At 44.0% G+C, this 15,714-nt stretch overlaps 1 protein-coding gene across 2 annotated transcripts in view; it reads left to right on the plus strand.

The window, feature by feature from the left end:
• The window catches only part of KIAA1958, a 139,647-nt gene extending 125,565 nt beyond the window's left edge, over positions 1-14,082 (plus strand). For both annotated transcript variants that reach the window (XM_084750152.1, XM_084750151.1), the window contains one exon: positions 3,990-14,082. In XM_084750152.1, coding sequence (XP_084606278.1) covers positions 3,990-4,796 — 807 coding nt within the window. In that variant the 3' untranslated portion in view covers positions 4,797-14,082. The remainder of the gene's footprint in view (positions 1-3,989) is intronic.
• Positions 14,083-15,714: the final 1,632 nt, after the last annotated feature.

Genomic DNA, 15,714 nt, shown 5'->3' on the forward strand with positions numbered 1-15,714 from the left:
ATATATGTGTTGTTGTTGTCTGGCATATGCTGTCAAACAACTGCATCGTTTTACATTTTCCCATCAAGGTGTATGAGCATTCCACTTCCCTTACATCCCGCCTAGCATTCGTTACCATCTCTCTTCTTTTTCTTAATTCTAGTCATTGTAGAGAGGGTGGAGTAGAATTTCGTGTAATTTTAATTTCTCCCATGCCAGAGAAAAAGAGATTGGGGCTGGGGAGAGACTATCTAATGTCTTTGGAATCTCCTAATTCTTTAGCCCTTTTTAAGGTCTAGGTTGTTCAGGTTTGATTTTTTTTTTTTCCTAGAACCAAAGGAATCCCAACTAACTGTTTTAACTTTGTTTTGTTGATAAGAAAGCCAGTCTTACGTTTTGTACACAGCTACTCAATCTGTTGAACTAATCTACTAACATCATCAGAAATGACCTTTTATGTTGTTCCTTCTTTCCTTCTTCATAAGGAGAAATCTAGTTTTCATTGTGGGTATATTACTCTATCTGTCTGTACACTTGCAGGCCAGAAGAGGGCATCAGATCACATTATAGATGGTTGTGAGCCACGATGTGGTTGCTAGGAGTTGAACTCAGGACCTCTGGAGGAGCAGGCAGTGCCCTTAACCTCTGAGCCATCTCTCTAGCCCTAATTTAATATGTATTTAAGATTTACTTATTTATTATGTATATAGTATTCTGCCTGCATACCAGAAAAGGGCACCAGATCTCATTATAGATGGTTGTAAACTGCCATGTGGTTGCTAGGAATTGAACTCTGGACCTTCAGAAGAGAAGGCAGTGCTCTTAACCTCTAAGCCATCTCTCCAGCCCATGGGTATATTTTTATAATTCTTGCCTGCAAAATTCTTTTATTTTTACTAAGTGGATTTATTTCTTGCAGTATTATAGTTTAAATTCAATTCTAAAACTTTAAAGTAGATACCACATCTTGACTGTGTTGTAGTAGTCAGGCAGCCGGTGTCTTATAAGAGACCATGTTACCTAGAACTTGTATGCACCAGAGCCACTGTATTTGCACACACTCTTTACTATTTGTTTATTGTGTATTTGTGCACACATACATGCCATGATGCCCATGTGATAGTCAAGGGGCAGATTGTGGAAGCCAGCTCTTGCCTTCTGTCTTTTTTCTGAGGCAGGGTCTCTTGCTGCTCTATTGACTAAGTACTCCATACTATCTGGGCTGGGCACTTCCAGCCAGTTCTGTCTCTGCCCTCCATCTCACTGCGGGAGTGCTAGCATTACAGATCTGTGCTACCACATAGTGAGTTCTGGAGCTTGAACCAGGTCATCAGGCTTGTACAGTGAGCATCACCTACTGAGCTATCTCCGCAACCATGCCGTTGCTTTCTTGACATTCTGCTAATCTGAATACACCGTATTCAACATAGTTGTAAGCAACATAAAAGTTGCCTATGTTTAGGGGCCTGGAGAGGTGGCTGAGATGTTAAGAGCACGGGCTTTTCTTCCATAGGTCCTGAGTTCAATTCCCAGCAACCACATGGTGACTCACAACCATCTGTAATGAAATTTAGTGCCCTCTTCTGGCGAGCAGGTGTACATGCAGGCAGAACTTTGTATTCATAATAAATTTTTTTTTTAAGTTGCCTATGTTTAGACATTCATATGTCTTGGATTTTGATGTTCAATATAGATGTGGGTCAGATAAGAATGAAGAGCTTTTATGGCTTTTTTCCATAAACTTTTTAAATCCAAAAGAATTGACAGTTCCTGACCAAACACTTGTCCAGAATATAGGAGGCATTTGGTTTGATTCCTAGCACTACAGTAAGATAGAGTAAAATCACACAAGTGTAGTGGCTTACATGCCCACATACATGCTGACATAACACACACACAAACAATGCACACATGCACACTAAACAAAAATGTAAAAATAAAATCATTCAGATTATATAGATTTTCAAATTAATGTACATGTTCAGTATTACATGTACATTAATTAATGTAATGTGCAGTATTTTTATGTCCTTTACTTTTATTCTATATTTCCCTTCTTATTTATTAAGTACATTCCTCTGCCTTTTTCTCTTCCTGTTAGACCTGTCAGGACTTTGTCAAGTTGATAGGTCTTTTCAAAGGTTGATGTTTCCCTTCTTCCTTAGTTTAGATTTTTGTATTTATTTGGTCAGCTTACTACTTTTGAATTTTATTTACTTTTCTAGCTTTTGAGGTACATAATCAGTTTGCTTATGGAGAATAAAGTTTTCTAGCAAGTCATTCTCATTCATGTTATCTGAGTATATTAAGTGAGATACAGTTTTATATATAATTACATTTGTTTTTAAATCAAATTCTTCATGAATATTATTTAAGACTTATTTTTGCTAGGCAGTGGTCGTGCACTCAGGAGGCAGAGGCAGGCAAATCTCTGAGCTCAAGGCCAGCCTGGTCCACAGAGAGAGTTCCAGGACAGCCAGGGCTACACAAAGAAACCCTGCCTTGAAAATACACACACAGTGTGTGTGTGTGTGCGTGCACATGTGAGTGCATGCACAGGCCAGAAGAGGGCATCTGATGCCTAGAGATGGAGTTAGAGGTGCCAGTGAGCCCCTGACTGACATCTGTGCTAGGAACTGAACTCTTTCTCTGCGAGAGCAGGAAGAACTTGTAATCCTATTGACACTATCTTTCCAGCCTGTAATTGAGCTAATTTTAATACATAACTCATCTTTTATTTTCTTTTGACTCTTGGGCTATTAGCAAAATGAGTACTAACTGTATAGTTTCTACTCAAACATTTTATTGGAATTTCCATTTTGCCCAAACAATTTGTAATATAGCCTGATCTGATAGAATAAGGCTGCTTGCTCTTACATTTCCATTTGAATACAAATAGTTATTATGAGCCAAACTCATAAGGCTGATATTGAAAGCTGTTGGGGGTTGGTCTGGAGCCACGTATTTTAATGCTAATCACTGTCTTTGTTGTGTCACCCTTGCTCCACCTAACTTAAAGTTGATTGGTTAATAAAAATGCTGAAGCTTGGGATTTGACAGAGAGAAGGGGGTGGGAGGCCAGAGGTCGGGGGATTTGAGGAGAAGGCGCTGGGGAGGAGTAGAGTGGACGGCTCCAGAGAAGATAGTAATGCAGCAAGGTACTTGGGACCTTGGCTGGAAGGAGGATAAATTAATAGTGGGATAATGGGTAACTTATCATGTTCACCTCTGTGCTTAATTTTGAATGATCATAGTCTCAATGTGTAGATATTTAGGGAAATTTTCGATTAATGAATAAATAAGGTTTCGCTAACTATGTGGCTGAATATCAATTATTAATATTCAGCAGCAGCAGAAAACCTGCTGGTTATTAAGCTAGAGGTATGTTGGGATCTATTCGGATAAGTCCAAGTGAAAGATCAGAGAGCATGAAGGTCCTGTGTAAGTCCATGTCCGTCCTCTTCCCCTGAAGGCCGTGCTTAGTAGCAGGTACCAAACAGTAAGGGCAGGTGTCAAGGCAATGCTGGGGTGATTAAAGGGTCCTTACGGAGTCCTGTGGAGAGGATGCCTGAACTTGAAGAGAGGGAAGCAAATGATTTGCAAGCAAAAAGAAAGGACCTTCCAGAGAGGAGCAGTCAGTGTTACAAAAGGCCAGCCATAATAGTAGCCTGTACGCATGTATGTGACTGTAGACACATTTGTAAGGAGGTGTGCGTTCAGTGCTGCTGACCAGACCCATGGTCCACATCCACCGTCCGCATCCCCTGTGTACTCGGAGACAGCGGCTGCCCATATGCTCTGTTTTGCAGATTAAAATGCTGTGTTTCAAAGAAATTAAGAGGGAGCCAACTATGAAACCTAGATCGTCCAGTTTGAAATTCACTGTTTTTCTACTATAGCACATAGAGGTCAAGAAACCTTTCTCTCTATAGTAGAGGCCCCTGGTGAGGGGGGGGGGCAGCTGTTCGGGCGTCTTCAAATGTGTAACCTCAGTGTTTGTCTCCTTTGAGATCCCTGCCGCGAAGCTGAATGAGCTGCTTGAGAACTTTTATGTCACCGTCAAGAAGAGTGACGGCTCAGACTTCCTGGCTACCTCACTGCATGCCATCCGCCGCGGCCTGGACCGGATCCTGAAGAACGCAGGCGTGGGCTTTTCTATCACCAGCAGCACCTTCAGCTCCTCCACCAAGAAACTCAAGGAGAAGCTGTGGGTCCTGAGCAAGGCGGGGATGTCGGGCGCCCGGTCTCGCAATATCGTCTACTTCTCCCTTTCTGATGAGGAGGAGATGTGGCAGGCAGGGTGTCTGGGGGATGACAGCCCTATCACTCTCCTGTCCACGGTGGTCAAGTACAACAGCCAATACCTGAATATGCGGACGCTGCAGGAGCATGCGGATCTCATGTACGGGGACATCGAGCTGCTCAAGGACCCACAAAACCAGCCCTACTTTGCCCGGACAGACAGTGTCAAGCGGGAGAGCCGGAGTGGTTCTACGCGAGTGTGTCATGGGAAGATCTACCATGAGCACTCGAGGGGACACAAGCAGTGCCCTTACTGCCTCCTCTACAAGTACATGTACATCCACCGGCCGCCCACCCAAATGGAGGCCAAGTCTCCCTTCTACCTTACAGCCCGGAAGGAGGCCACAGACGTGGGCAGTGTGTGGTACGAGGAGCAGAGGATGGGGCTGCGCTCTCTCCGGGGAATTGTTCCCAACTTAGCCAGGAAGGTCAAGTTGGACAATTGCGAGAACTTCACCTTTGTCTCCTTCACTCAGGTCTCCCGGCGGCTTGGCTCCCACAGCTGCTGCCAGTGAGACACCAGGGCCCTGCGTGCTCAACTGGGCGACCTCCTTCATGTGGCCAAGGCCAGAGGCATCAGCAAGCAGGTTCTGAGGCGACAGAGGCTGACATGATCCAGCTGGCCTCCGTTTCTGCAGCAGGCCGCTCCTGAGACTTGAAATTACATGAAAGTAGACGGCTGGATAATTTGGGGTTTTATCTAAATGTGTGACACCTTGTTAAATCATGGACTCTTAACAGTATATAATTACTATATACAAGAGTGAGAAATTCATTTTATCTAGTGCCTTTTTAGCACAGGTTTTCTTGGGAAAAAAAAAGAAAAGAAAAAAAAATGTTTTGAGTAGTTACTTTAAAAAAAATAGCCCAGTAGCCCAGTAGCTTTAGACTGATGTAGAATTTTATAAACTTTGTGGGTTTCTTTCACATAGGGACCTAGAGCAAGAGAGGCAGACATATTAGAGAAAACTTGCACTCAACACCCTTTGTTTTTGTTGGTGCATACTCTGCTAGTACAGCGGGGCTGCTCACCGAGATGAAAGACACATTTCCACTGTCTGTCCATAGGGACGGCTTCGTAAACGGAAGATAAGTCCTCCGAAAGGGTGTGTATGTGACATGGCGTGCAGTGGCCTCAGTGGTCTGTACTGTGACAGTTCCTAGTTAGTGGAAGGGGGTCTTGGAAAGCCACCTGTGACCCAGACATGAAACCTCCTGAAGCAGAAGTGCCTGCGTCTGTCCGAGTTCTCCCATGAGAGCACTTGCTGGTTGAACCTTGTTTGTTTGTTTGCTTTGTTTTTAGCTGTTTTTCACACCGTGCAGTTGTTGTGTTGGCAAGGGTCCCTGGACATGTAAAGCTAACCATGATGCTCGTGTCTGACCAGAAGAGCCAACAGAGTAAGCCACAAGGAGAACACATCCCCAAGGCGTTTGCAAGGACCCTGGGGACCCTGCAGGTCGGCACCCATGCTTGGGACACTGGTTTAGGCAGCCTGCCAGGAAAGCAAGCCCAGCACAGGGACGTAGTTAGTGGGTCAGAGCATCACAGAAAGTCATTTGTGCATTTAAGAATCATGTCACATTAATAAAAGTCAACTGACCATATGTTACTTAATGGCAGAATTTTCTAGTAACTACTGTGAGTACAAGTTTTTAAAAAGGAGCCCAAAGAGTGCTAATTAATAGTAGTAATTTCTACTCTATTTTCTATTCAAGGGAAGACTGCTTTAATTGTACCATTGTGTTCCTGTGTATGCTTTCTGATCCTAAATTAAAATCCCAATGCAGATTCATATTGCACGAGTCTTTAAATTAGTCATTTCCTTTTCAAAGCATTTTTAAATATTTATTTAGAAATCATTATTTTAAAGTCACTCACTAGTCATGGAAGTGTGTGACACTTTACCAGAGAAGACTCACCCAGTGCTGCCTTAAGGTCTCATGTTGTTCTCTTTCTAATGACTACATGTTTATAGTTCTGTGTGCGAGGCGACCTTCCCTGGGTGGTGATGGGTTTAGTATCTCTGTGTAAACAACAGTAATCAGTGTTCTGACTTGATCCTGCGTGTTGGTCTGTAGTGACTTCCAATTGTGATTTTAGGGTTTTTGTTTAGAAGAGATAGACAAGCCAGGCGTGGTGGCGCATGCCTTTAATCCCAGCAGTTGGGAGGCAAAGGCAGGTGGATCTCTGTAAGGCCAGCCTGGTCTACAGAGCTAGTGCCAGGACACCCTGGGCTACGCAGAGAAACTCTGTCTTGGGGGTAGGGGCTGCAGGGAGAAGAGATAGACATAAAACATTGGGTCTGTCTTTTTTAGTTGGCTAAACACCCAAAGGTTACTTTGTTTGTGGAAAGCAGTCATCTTGTCTGTTGTGCAGGTAAGATGGAGGCGTGACTTGTATGGCCACCTTGCAAAGCCTGCAACTTAATTACTAACACCTTCATGTTATTTTAAATAGCTTCAGATGTTGCCATTAGGTATGCTGGGACCTTTTCAACATTCTCTAACATAGCAATAACTGACCAGAGGCTGTTGATATTCCTATTAACTTTGACTTTTCAGCATTTGAATAACCATTTCTGCCTCAGCTTGCTGCCTGTTACCTATTTGATGCACTGTAAATTCTTGGAATTCAGAAGTGAACAATTATACTAAAAACTCAGGGGTCAGATTTTCAGTTCCAGTTGATGAAAGAATTCTTCTGAGTTACGCCTCCTTGGGTCATGGGAGTGAGGAAGAACACACTCGCTTCAAGGGCTGCCGTATGCCATATACAACTTTACTGTGTACTTGTGCAAATACGTGTGTGTGAAACATACTTTAAATCAATGTGTGGTAAAGTTGGAGGGGGCCACTGGCGCAGCAAAGCAGCTGGCTGCATAGATGGCCATGCTCTGGAAGAGGCCAGAGAGCCTGTGGCTGAGGTTCAAAGGAAGCAGTTGTTTTCTTCCCAGTCAGCTCTGTGCTTAAGTAAGAGAAAGTGATGTGGCAAGCCCCAAGCACTGTCCCACCTACCTTTGTGTTTCTGTGCACCAGAGTTGTCATGATTGTCAAGAACTTGAAGCTGGGACAGTAGCTCAGTGGCGAAATGCTGGCCTAGCATGGGCAAGGCGTGGGGTTCCACTCCTAGCATTAAAGAAATAAACCATTTCACTAGTTCACCCAGACACAAGTTGCCTCTGGGCCGTGTATAAGGGAGGTTGCCATCTGTGGTCCAAGAGGACCCCAGGAACTCTTGGGGGAGATCATGCCACACCACCCTTTATATTGCTCTAAAAGGAGCTGAGTTAGGCATGGCGGCTCACACCTGCAAGCTCAGCACTCAGGAAACTGAAGCAGAAGGATTGCTATGAGTTCAGGGCCGACCTAGGCTACATAGTGAATTTTAAGCCACCTTGGGCTACAGAGTGAGCCCTTGTCCCCCCAAAACTTAAATTAGTTAATTAGAGGGCCTCATAGAGATGGCTCGGCCGTTGAGAAGACTTGGGCTCCAGTCCTGACACCTCATGGCAGTTCACAGCCGTCTGGAAACTCCAGGCCTGGGGGGGACCTGACCCCGCTTCTGGCCCCTATGGGCACCAGGCACACGCATAATGCACAGACATACATGCAGGTAAAACACCCACACACAAAAAAACAAACAGTAATTAAAAGCAGTTGTAGGTGGTACCTCCCTCGAGCACACAGGCCTCCCTTCAGGGAACGGTCTGCCAAGTACTGGATTATCAGCCTGCTGCAGGGGACCCAGTGGACGCGAAGACTTTAACATATTGCTGCTGCATCTTAGACATGGAAGGCCCTTCCTTCCTTCCTTCCTTCCTTCCTTCCTTCCTTCCTTCCTTTCTTCCCTTCTTTGTTTTTTTAGTTAAAGTTTTTAGTAACATGTATCACTCATTTCCTCCCTTGCTGAGATTTTCTTCCTTACATTTTTAAACTTGAAGAGGAAACCAGCCCAATAGCCGGTCCAGTGAACACGCTGATTACACTGGCTTCTACCTCCAGCACAACCAAGCCTGATACCTCACACACAAGCAAAACAAGAAGGAAAACCAGAGGCGTCTTCAGAGGAAAGTTTTTCCATTGTTTTCTTGTTTTAAAACAAATACTGTACCTAACCAAAGCTGTGAAAGAAACGGTCTCTGTGGCCACATGGCATGGTCCCTTCTTTGGAATTTATTCTGCTTTGTCAGCTCAGACCCAAAAATGGTGTTTGAAAAAAATATGTGAAATTGTTTTTTTTTTTTAAACTAACTCAGTCTTATTAAAAGCATCAGGCATTTCAGCATGTTCATAGACGCATTCACTAAGAATTTGTGTGGAAAGTGAAATGTCTGGACAGAGCCTGGGTGCGCCGTCACCGCGGCAGCTCCTGATGGAGGCACCCTCCGCTAGGCTGCGGTCTTCTGTGGACTTGCTCCTTGCCAGGGCCAGCGAGTCCTCTACTAGGCCAGCGTTTCTCAGTATACTAGCAGGTCTTCTTGGAAAACAAGTTTCTCTTACGTTTCCAGGTTTCAGAATTTCTAAAGTTACTTTGTTATCTCTAGACAGCAGGAGGCTATTTTTGTCAGCCTCTGCTAATGGTAGCCATATTGCTACCTCCTAGATGAAAGATGGGTTAAAGCCCATCTTTAATAAGTATTCATCGCTTTATTGATTTTATGAGCCATCGATTGCTCTTTAAATTAAAAAAGAAAAAAACTTAAAAAGGGTGCGCTTGTAGTCAGTTACCTTTAGGCACAGGTAATTCAAACAAGACCTCAAGAAAGTTGCTGGTTTGCCCTAGGCGGCCTCTGCTGTAGTCTAAGCTAAGGCTGAGCCTGGTTTGGAGCTGCTAACAGACAGCTGTGAACAGAACATAGTAAATATTTCAAATTTGTACAGTTTAAGTAATTTTACTTCTAAACAAAAATTTAATTCTCTGTGTCAGAAGAAAAGCATTCTGTTGTTTAGGCGTTGTTAAAAACTTTGTTGTATTCATCTATGTATGTGAATGAGTCAATTTCAGGTAACTGTGGTGATGCACACCTCTGACCTCAGCACTCGAGATCTGAGACAGGTGGATTGCAACTCCAAGGCTAGCCCGAACTATGCAGCAAAAGCTTGTCTCAAATAAATAAATAAAACATAAAGCAAGACATCATGGTAGCGACTGTAGCCACACCTTCTCTCTGAGAGACAAGGCCAGGAGGATATTAAGGAAATGAATATCCTTGGAAAGTCCTCCTTGTGACTGTTATCAACAAGGAGTTTCCACACTCCCTGGCTCTGTGTGGTCCAAGAGACTTTCCTCATGTTGTTGACCAGAATCACTTTGTTGCATTCAGCTCAGATTCTCCATTGCTGCTTATATGGAAATTAAGCATTTCAGGAAGTATTTAAGACCACCCCACCCCAAAGACAGACTGCCCAGTGTGTAGGTAAGTGCACAGTAGTCCGTCACTGTTCGTACTGACTGCATAGACTCCCCCTCCCCCACTGAAAGGGAAGAAAGCTCCTAAGTTTCATGCTCCATGTAGGGTGGTTTCATGTCTAGCTGTATACGGCGTCCACCCAGTTTTCAGATGAAGACTCCAGGCTGACCACCGCAGTGAGGGCTCCCCTGGGCCCTGGGCCGCCTCGTTTCCTGTTAATGTTCACAACTGCTCTGTAAAGTGCATCAAATTTTTCCCGTTTAGATGTTCAGAAACCAAGACTCAGACAAGTTAAACTTCCCAAATCCGTACAGAGCTAGTAAGTCGGAGAGCGTAAACCAGCATCACATCCTGATTCCAAATCCAGTGTTCAGTTTGTTAGGAAACAAAAACTGCTCCCTTCGGGCCCACTGAAGCCCATTTAACTTTGAATTTTTAATTTGACAAGTCTTACCCAGCCATGGTGGCACACACTTGGGAGCCCTGCAGGCGGGAGCTGGAGGCGGGAGGACCAGGAGTTTGTCATCCCTGGCTACATAAGCTAGCTTGGGCTACTTGAAACCCTGTCTGCAGAAAACAAACAACTATTTAAGAACTAACCAGCTAGGGGCAGGTTGCAGAATCGGGCCTGGAAAACTAGTGAACTTGTTCCTCCAGAGCATACCTGGGAAGACTGGGACTTAAAAATTAACAGCACGCTGTCTAGCAGCTCTAGTCCCAGGGCATCCAGTGCCCTCTGCTGGCCTCAGCAGGTACTACACAGGGACATGTTGCATAGACAGACATAAAAAACTCCAGACTTGAACTCTAGTTCAAGACCCCAAATCACAGGGCTACAATGACTGGGAAGCTGAAGGGAGAGCTAGCCGCTAGTGCACTGCTGGATAAAGCCTTCAGGCAAAAGCGGAAACAGCCAATGGCGGGCTACCAGGAAATGCAAATGTTAGGAATTCTTGTATGATGTTGGTTCAGAGGTTCAAACCACCACCAGGCGGTAGGAGGCCGGGTCAGTAAATCGAAGCAGCCTGGAAACTGGATGGGAGCCTGCACATCTGACCTCACCGTGAACCCAGGACTTCACTGAAAAGGGAATTTGACAAGTGTGAGTGCGGGGCCTGAGAAGAAAGAATCAAATTTAAAGGTGGAAATGGAGAGCAAATTCCCTAAGAGTGTGCCTGAGGCAAGTGAACAGCCTCCAAAGCAGTTTTGGGGCATAGGTAGGTTCACAGGATTTCATGGAGTCACTGGCTTGAACTCACACAGTCCTCCTGCTCAGATTCCAAGTGTTACCATATCTGACCAAGAGCATTCTTGAAATTAAAGTGTCATATGTAGGAAACAAAATTTTAGGATTCTCTTTGTCAGAATTGTAAAATAATAGGCTTCTGTGTGATAGTAAATTACCGTAAAGGGTTAGGAAGGAAAGCAGCAGAATGGGATGGAAGCAGACGGATCAGAAAGGACTGCAAGGAAAGTTAAAACACTAGATTACAGCAGGGCGTGGTGGCACACACCTTTAATCCCAGCACTCAGGGAGGCGGAGTCAGGTGGATCACTTGTGAGTTCGAGGCCAGCCTGGTCTACAAAGCGAGTCCGGGACAGCCAAGGCTACACAGAGAAACCCTGTCTCAGAAAGAAAGAAAAAGAGAAGAAAGAAAAACTATATTGGAAGAGAAGAGCAATACTGAGCCTTAAAAAATGGCAGTTATGTGAGGGACAAATGAACCTTTCCTGTTTAAAAGTTTTTAATGAAGATAATTGGATATGGAAAACAACAGTAACTTCAACTTGCTTTTGTTTCTTTTTGTTTTTGTTGGTTTTTTTGGTGGTGGTGGTAGTGGTTTTTTTGTTTTGGTTTGATTTTTGTTTTTGTTTTTTCAAGACAGGGTTTCTCTGTGTAGCCCTGGCTGTCCTGGAGCTCACTCTGTAGACCAGGCTGGCTTCAAACTGCCTGTCTCTGCCTCCCAAGTGCTGGGATTAAAGACGTGCGCCACCACAGCCTGGTTTTCAACTTGCTTTTAATGGAAAGACTATAGAGAGAAACAGGATCTTCCCTGAACAGATGAGCATCTATGTTTATAAAATTTTTAAAGGCTCAGTGTATCCCAGTTGCACACACACACTGAAACATAAACAAGTACCTCACACTTCTGGGAGAATGTTAAAGCATTATAGAGAAGCAAAGATGGCTGGGGTCCTCCAGACATCCACCCAAGGTGGCAACTGAAGAGTGGCTTCCATTCCTCTGCAGCACCAAGTGCTGAGAAACTGTAGGAATTTTGAAGAGAGAGGTTGTAGCTTCGTAATTTTTTATTTTGATTTCCCAAATATTTTAGTTATGATAAAAATTTAAGAAAATACCAGCTACCCTGCAGCCTATAAAACCTCATCTGGATTAAGTGGGTCTCTGATTTCAGTGTCTCTAGAGTAAGCAACATTGGGTTGTTATCTACTTGAGGCAACGAATGTGTGCTTTTAAATAGACAATAATGCTAGAAAGCACATCAAAAAATGCCAAGTCCTCTCTTGAACGTGCTGTCAGTAACATGTATCTAAAAGTAAGTAGTGTGACAGTACTACATACTATGTGGCAATTATAAATAGAGCTTTAACAAATAAAATTAAATTATTTTAGATTTTCCCTACCAACATCAAAACACTCCTGTAAAAGAGCCCATTGCTTCCAAGTGGCCAAGGCTAGGGATTCCCCTCTCCCAGCTCTGTTCTGGGGCCGCAAAGCCGGGACTGGGCCTGTTCACAGCATCACATGTGCTGCTTTGCTCCCCCAGGTCAGTAACAACAGGTACAAAGGTAGACAGGTAAAGATATGGGGAGGGGAGCTGGAGAGATGGCTCAGTGCTGAAGAGCACTGACAGCTGTTGCAGAGGACCCAGGTTCAATTCCCAACACCCACCTGGGAGTTCACAACTACCTGTGACTCCAATTCCAGGGCATCCAAAGCCCTTTTCTGGCCTCAGCAGGCACCAGGCATGACCGCGGTGCACAGATATACATGCATACAAAACAAAATGGGTTTTTGTTTGTTTAGTTTCTTTTTCCAAGACGGTGTTTCTCTGTGTAGCCTTGGCTATCCTGGACTCGATTTGTAGACCAGACGAAGCCTCGAATTTACAGTGATCCACCTGCCTCTGCTTCCCAAGTGCTGGGATTAAAGGCGTGCGCCACCACCCCCAGCCAAAAATGAATGTTTAATAACTGGATTAGGAAAAATGGTATGTTCTAAGGTGCAAAGAGAAGCTTGATTTTTAACTGCAGGAAGCTGGCCAAAGCAGTGGTGCTTTCCTAAACAATACTTGAAATTATAGACATCTGTCAAAGTTAAGTATTCTGAACTTGTGGATGTAGCTCAGTGCTAGAGCACTGGCCCTAGGTTTTTTGTTGTGTTGTTGGTCGATATGGGCTCTCAGTATGTAGTCTTGGATGGCCTGGAACTCATTATTTAGACCAGGCTGGTGTCAAACTCCTAGAAATTCACCTGCCTGCCTCCTCCCGGTCCTGGGATTGAATGTGTCTGCTACCATGCCCAGCCAGGCCCTAGTTTTGATGCCCAGCTTGGGGTCACACAGTAAGAGAATAAAAGCAGCAAGAAAAAACTACTTCTAGACCCTAAGCATCAGTGTTGGCAGTAAACTTGGGTTCTCTTGTTTTCATTCGCTTGCCCTGGCCATGCTTGAAAACAGAAACAAGGATGCCATCAGCTTCCTCACTCCGCTCCTGTTCAACTCCCGCTCCCAGCTGTCTGGCCAGTTCACGCTCTCAACTAAATTTCTGGTGATCCCAGATGGTTACTGTAGGTCAGCAATACAGGACTCATTTTTCATTCTCAGATACTGCACACCCTCTCCTTAGAGACCAGGAGTCTCTTCTGGGTGGAGACCAGACATAAGCTTTCCGGGGTTCTCTTGCTCAGCTGTGATTGACAAGTCTGTTTGATTTTACCACTTAGATAAGTAATATGTTGTCTTTCCTTAACATTCTAGTATTTTCTATGTGATGGTTTGTTTTGTTGTTTTGTAACAAAAGTTGTTTATATTCTCCTGGGTGTTTTAAAACACACTAGAAGGGTCTTTCTGGCTGGTGTTCATTCACTAAGGACTGGTTTTGTTGTACCCTTTTCCTCTCCCCTGGTGGCCACACCTGAGAACACAGGAATGTTCACTTGGGAGCCTGTGAGTGGGAAATCTTTGCATCTGTTTTCTGTCAGTGTTGGAAGAGGTTTTCTCTCTGGTTGATGGTCTAGTAGAGTCTGTTAACAGTTTGCAATGTTTGGAGTTGGTTTGTTTGTTTTTAAGTTGTTGGTCGGTTTTATTCATGTTTATACAGCTTTACTGTTTAACCCAGATTTAAAAAAAATAAAAATAAAAATGTATATTTGATGTCTGTTTTCTTCTTTCTTTTCTTGAGACAGGGTTTCTCTGTGTAGCCTTGGCTGTCCTGGACTTGCTTTGTAGACCAGGCTGGCCTTGAACTCACAGCAATCCACCTGCCTCTGCCTCCCAAGTGCTGGGATTAAAGGCGTGCGCCACCACCGCCTGGCTTAATGTCTGTTTTCTCAAAGTAACCTAGTTATTTAAAAGTGCTATGCTGCACTCACCTTGAGTGTTCTTACCTTGCATCATAGTTCTGTAAGTGGCAATGTTGACACATTAGAAGTGCTTCCTTGTCCACATTGGATGCTCCTGAAGTCCTGTTGTTTCAGCTGCCTCCTTCTCTGGTCTCTGAAAATTTTGCAAACTGAGTCCCAGGCAGGGAAGGTCTCACAGTCATATGCTGGCCACTGTGTTCCTGCCTGTAAGTTTTTAAGCTCGTCCTGTTACTTTGGAGACACTGAGTCCTCAGAACTTCCAAGTGGCAATGTGTTGCTCTCTATATTGCAAGAGCTAAGCTCATCTCAAAGGAACAAAATTTTATAAATATTTCCAGCAGAATAGAATTTGGTGGGTTTTGTTAGGTGTCTGTTGCTGTGGTAAACATTATGACCAAAAGCAATTTTTGGAGGAAAGAGTTTATTCTCATCTGAGAGTTGCAGTACATCATGAAGCGAGATCAAGGCAGCATCCTGGGGGCCAGCATCCTAGGGGGCAGCACTCTGGGGGACAGCATCCAGTAAGCAGCATTTTCCACAGAGTATGACCTGGGAGTTGACCCAAGTTGCTTTTGGTTGTTGTGTTTTATCACACAATAGAAGAAACCCTAACTAAGACAGTTTCTTCAGAAATAACAACTGGAGATGATTGAATAGTAAGGGCACTTGCTGCACACTCACAGCACCCCCATTGGGTGGCTCACAAAAAGTCCAAAACTCCACTTCAGGGTTGTCTCACTCTGCCTGCTTTTGAGGAGCACCCATACAGGTATATAATCACAGACTTACACAGAATTGTTTAGGTTTAAAAACACCTGAGGACGAGGCTGCAGAGATGGCTCAGGGGTTGAGAGTACTGGCTGCTCTTCCAAAGGTCCTGAGTTCCATTCCCAGCAACCACATGGTGGATCACAACCATCTATAATGAGATCTGGTGCCCTCTTCTGGCACACAGGTGTACACGCAGGCAAAGCGCTATATACATAATAAATAAATAAATCTTTTTAAAAAAATAATTACCTGGGAAAAGAGGATATAGCTCAAAGTTAGCATACTTACCTCTCATGAACCAGGCCCTGGGTTCAACCCTCAGTACCACAAATTAAAACAAAATTGATTCCATTAAATTAAGTAAACTAAAATAATACACTCAAGGTTATCCTCAGGTACATAAGCAATTTTGAAACCAGCCTGGGATAGATATGAGAATGTAAGACCCTGTCTCAAAAAAAAAAAAATAAGAGAAAGAAAGAACTCTTGCACTAGACATATTTCAAAGACAGTTGCTTTATGGGACATCATCTAAAATACTTAATGAAGAGCAGAATAATTGAAGACATGGATGATATACAAGCTGAGCAGGTAAATGTCAAAGCAAAGTGGAATAGCTATGTGAGATTCATTGTATGTCTCTCT

The sequence above is a fragment of the Acomys minous genome, assembly GCF_964271855.1.
Source record: "Acomys minous genome assembly, chromosome: 1".
Classification (NCBI taxonomy): Eukaryota; Metazoa; Chordata; class Mammalia; order Rodentia; family Muridae; genus Acomys; species Acomys minous.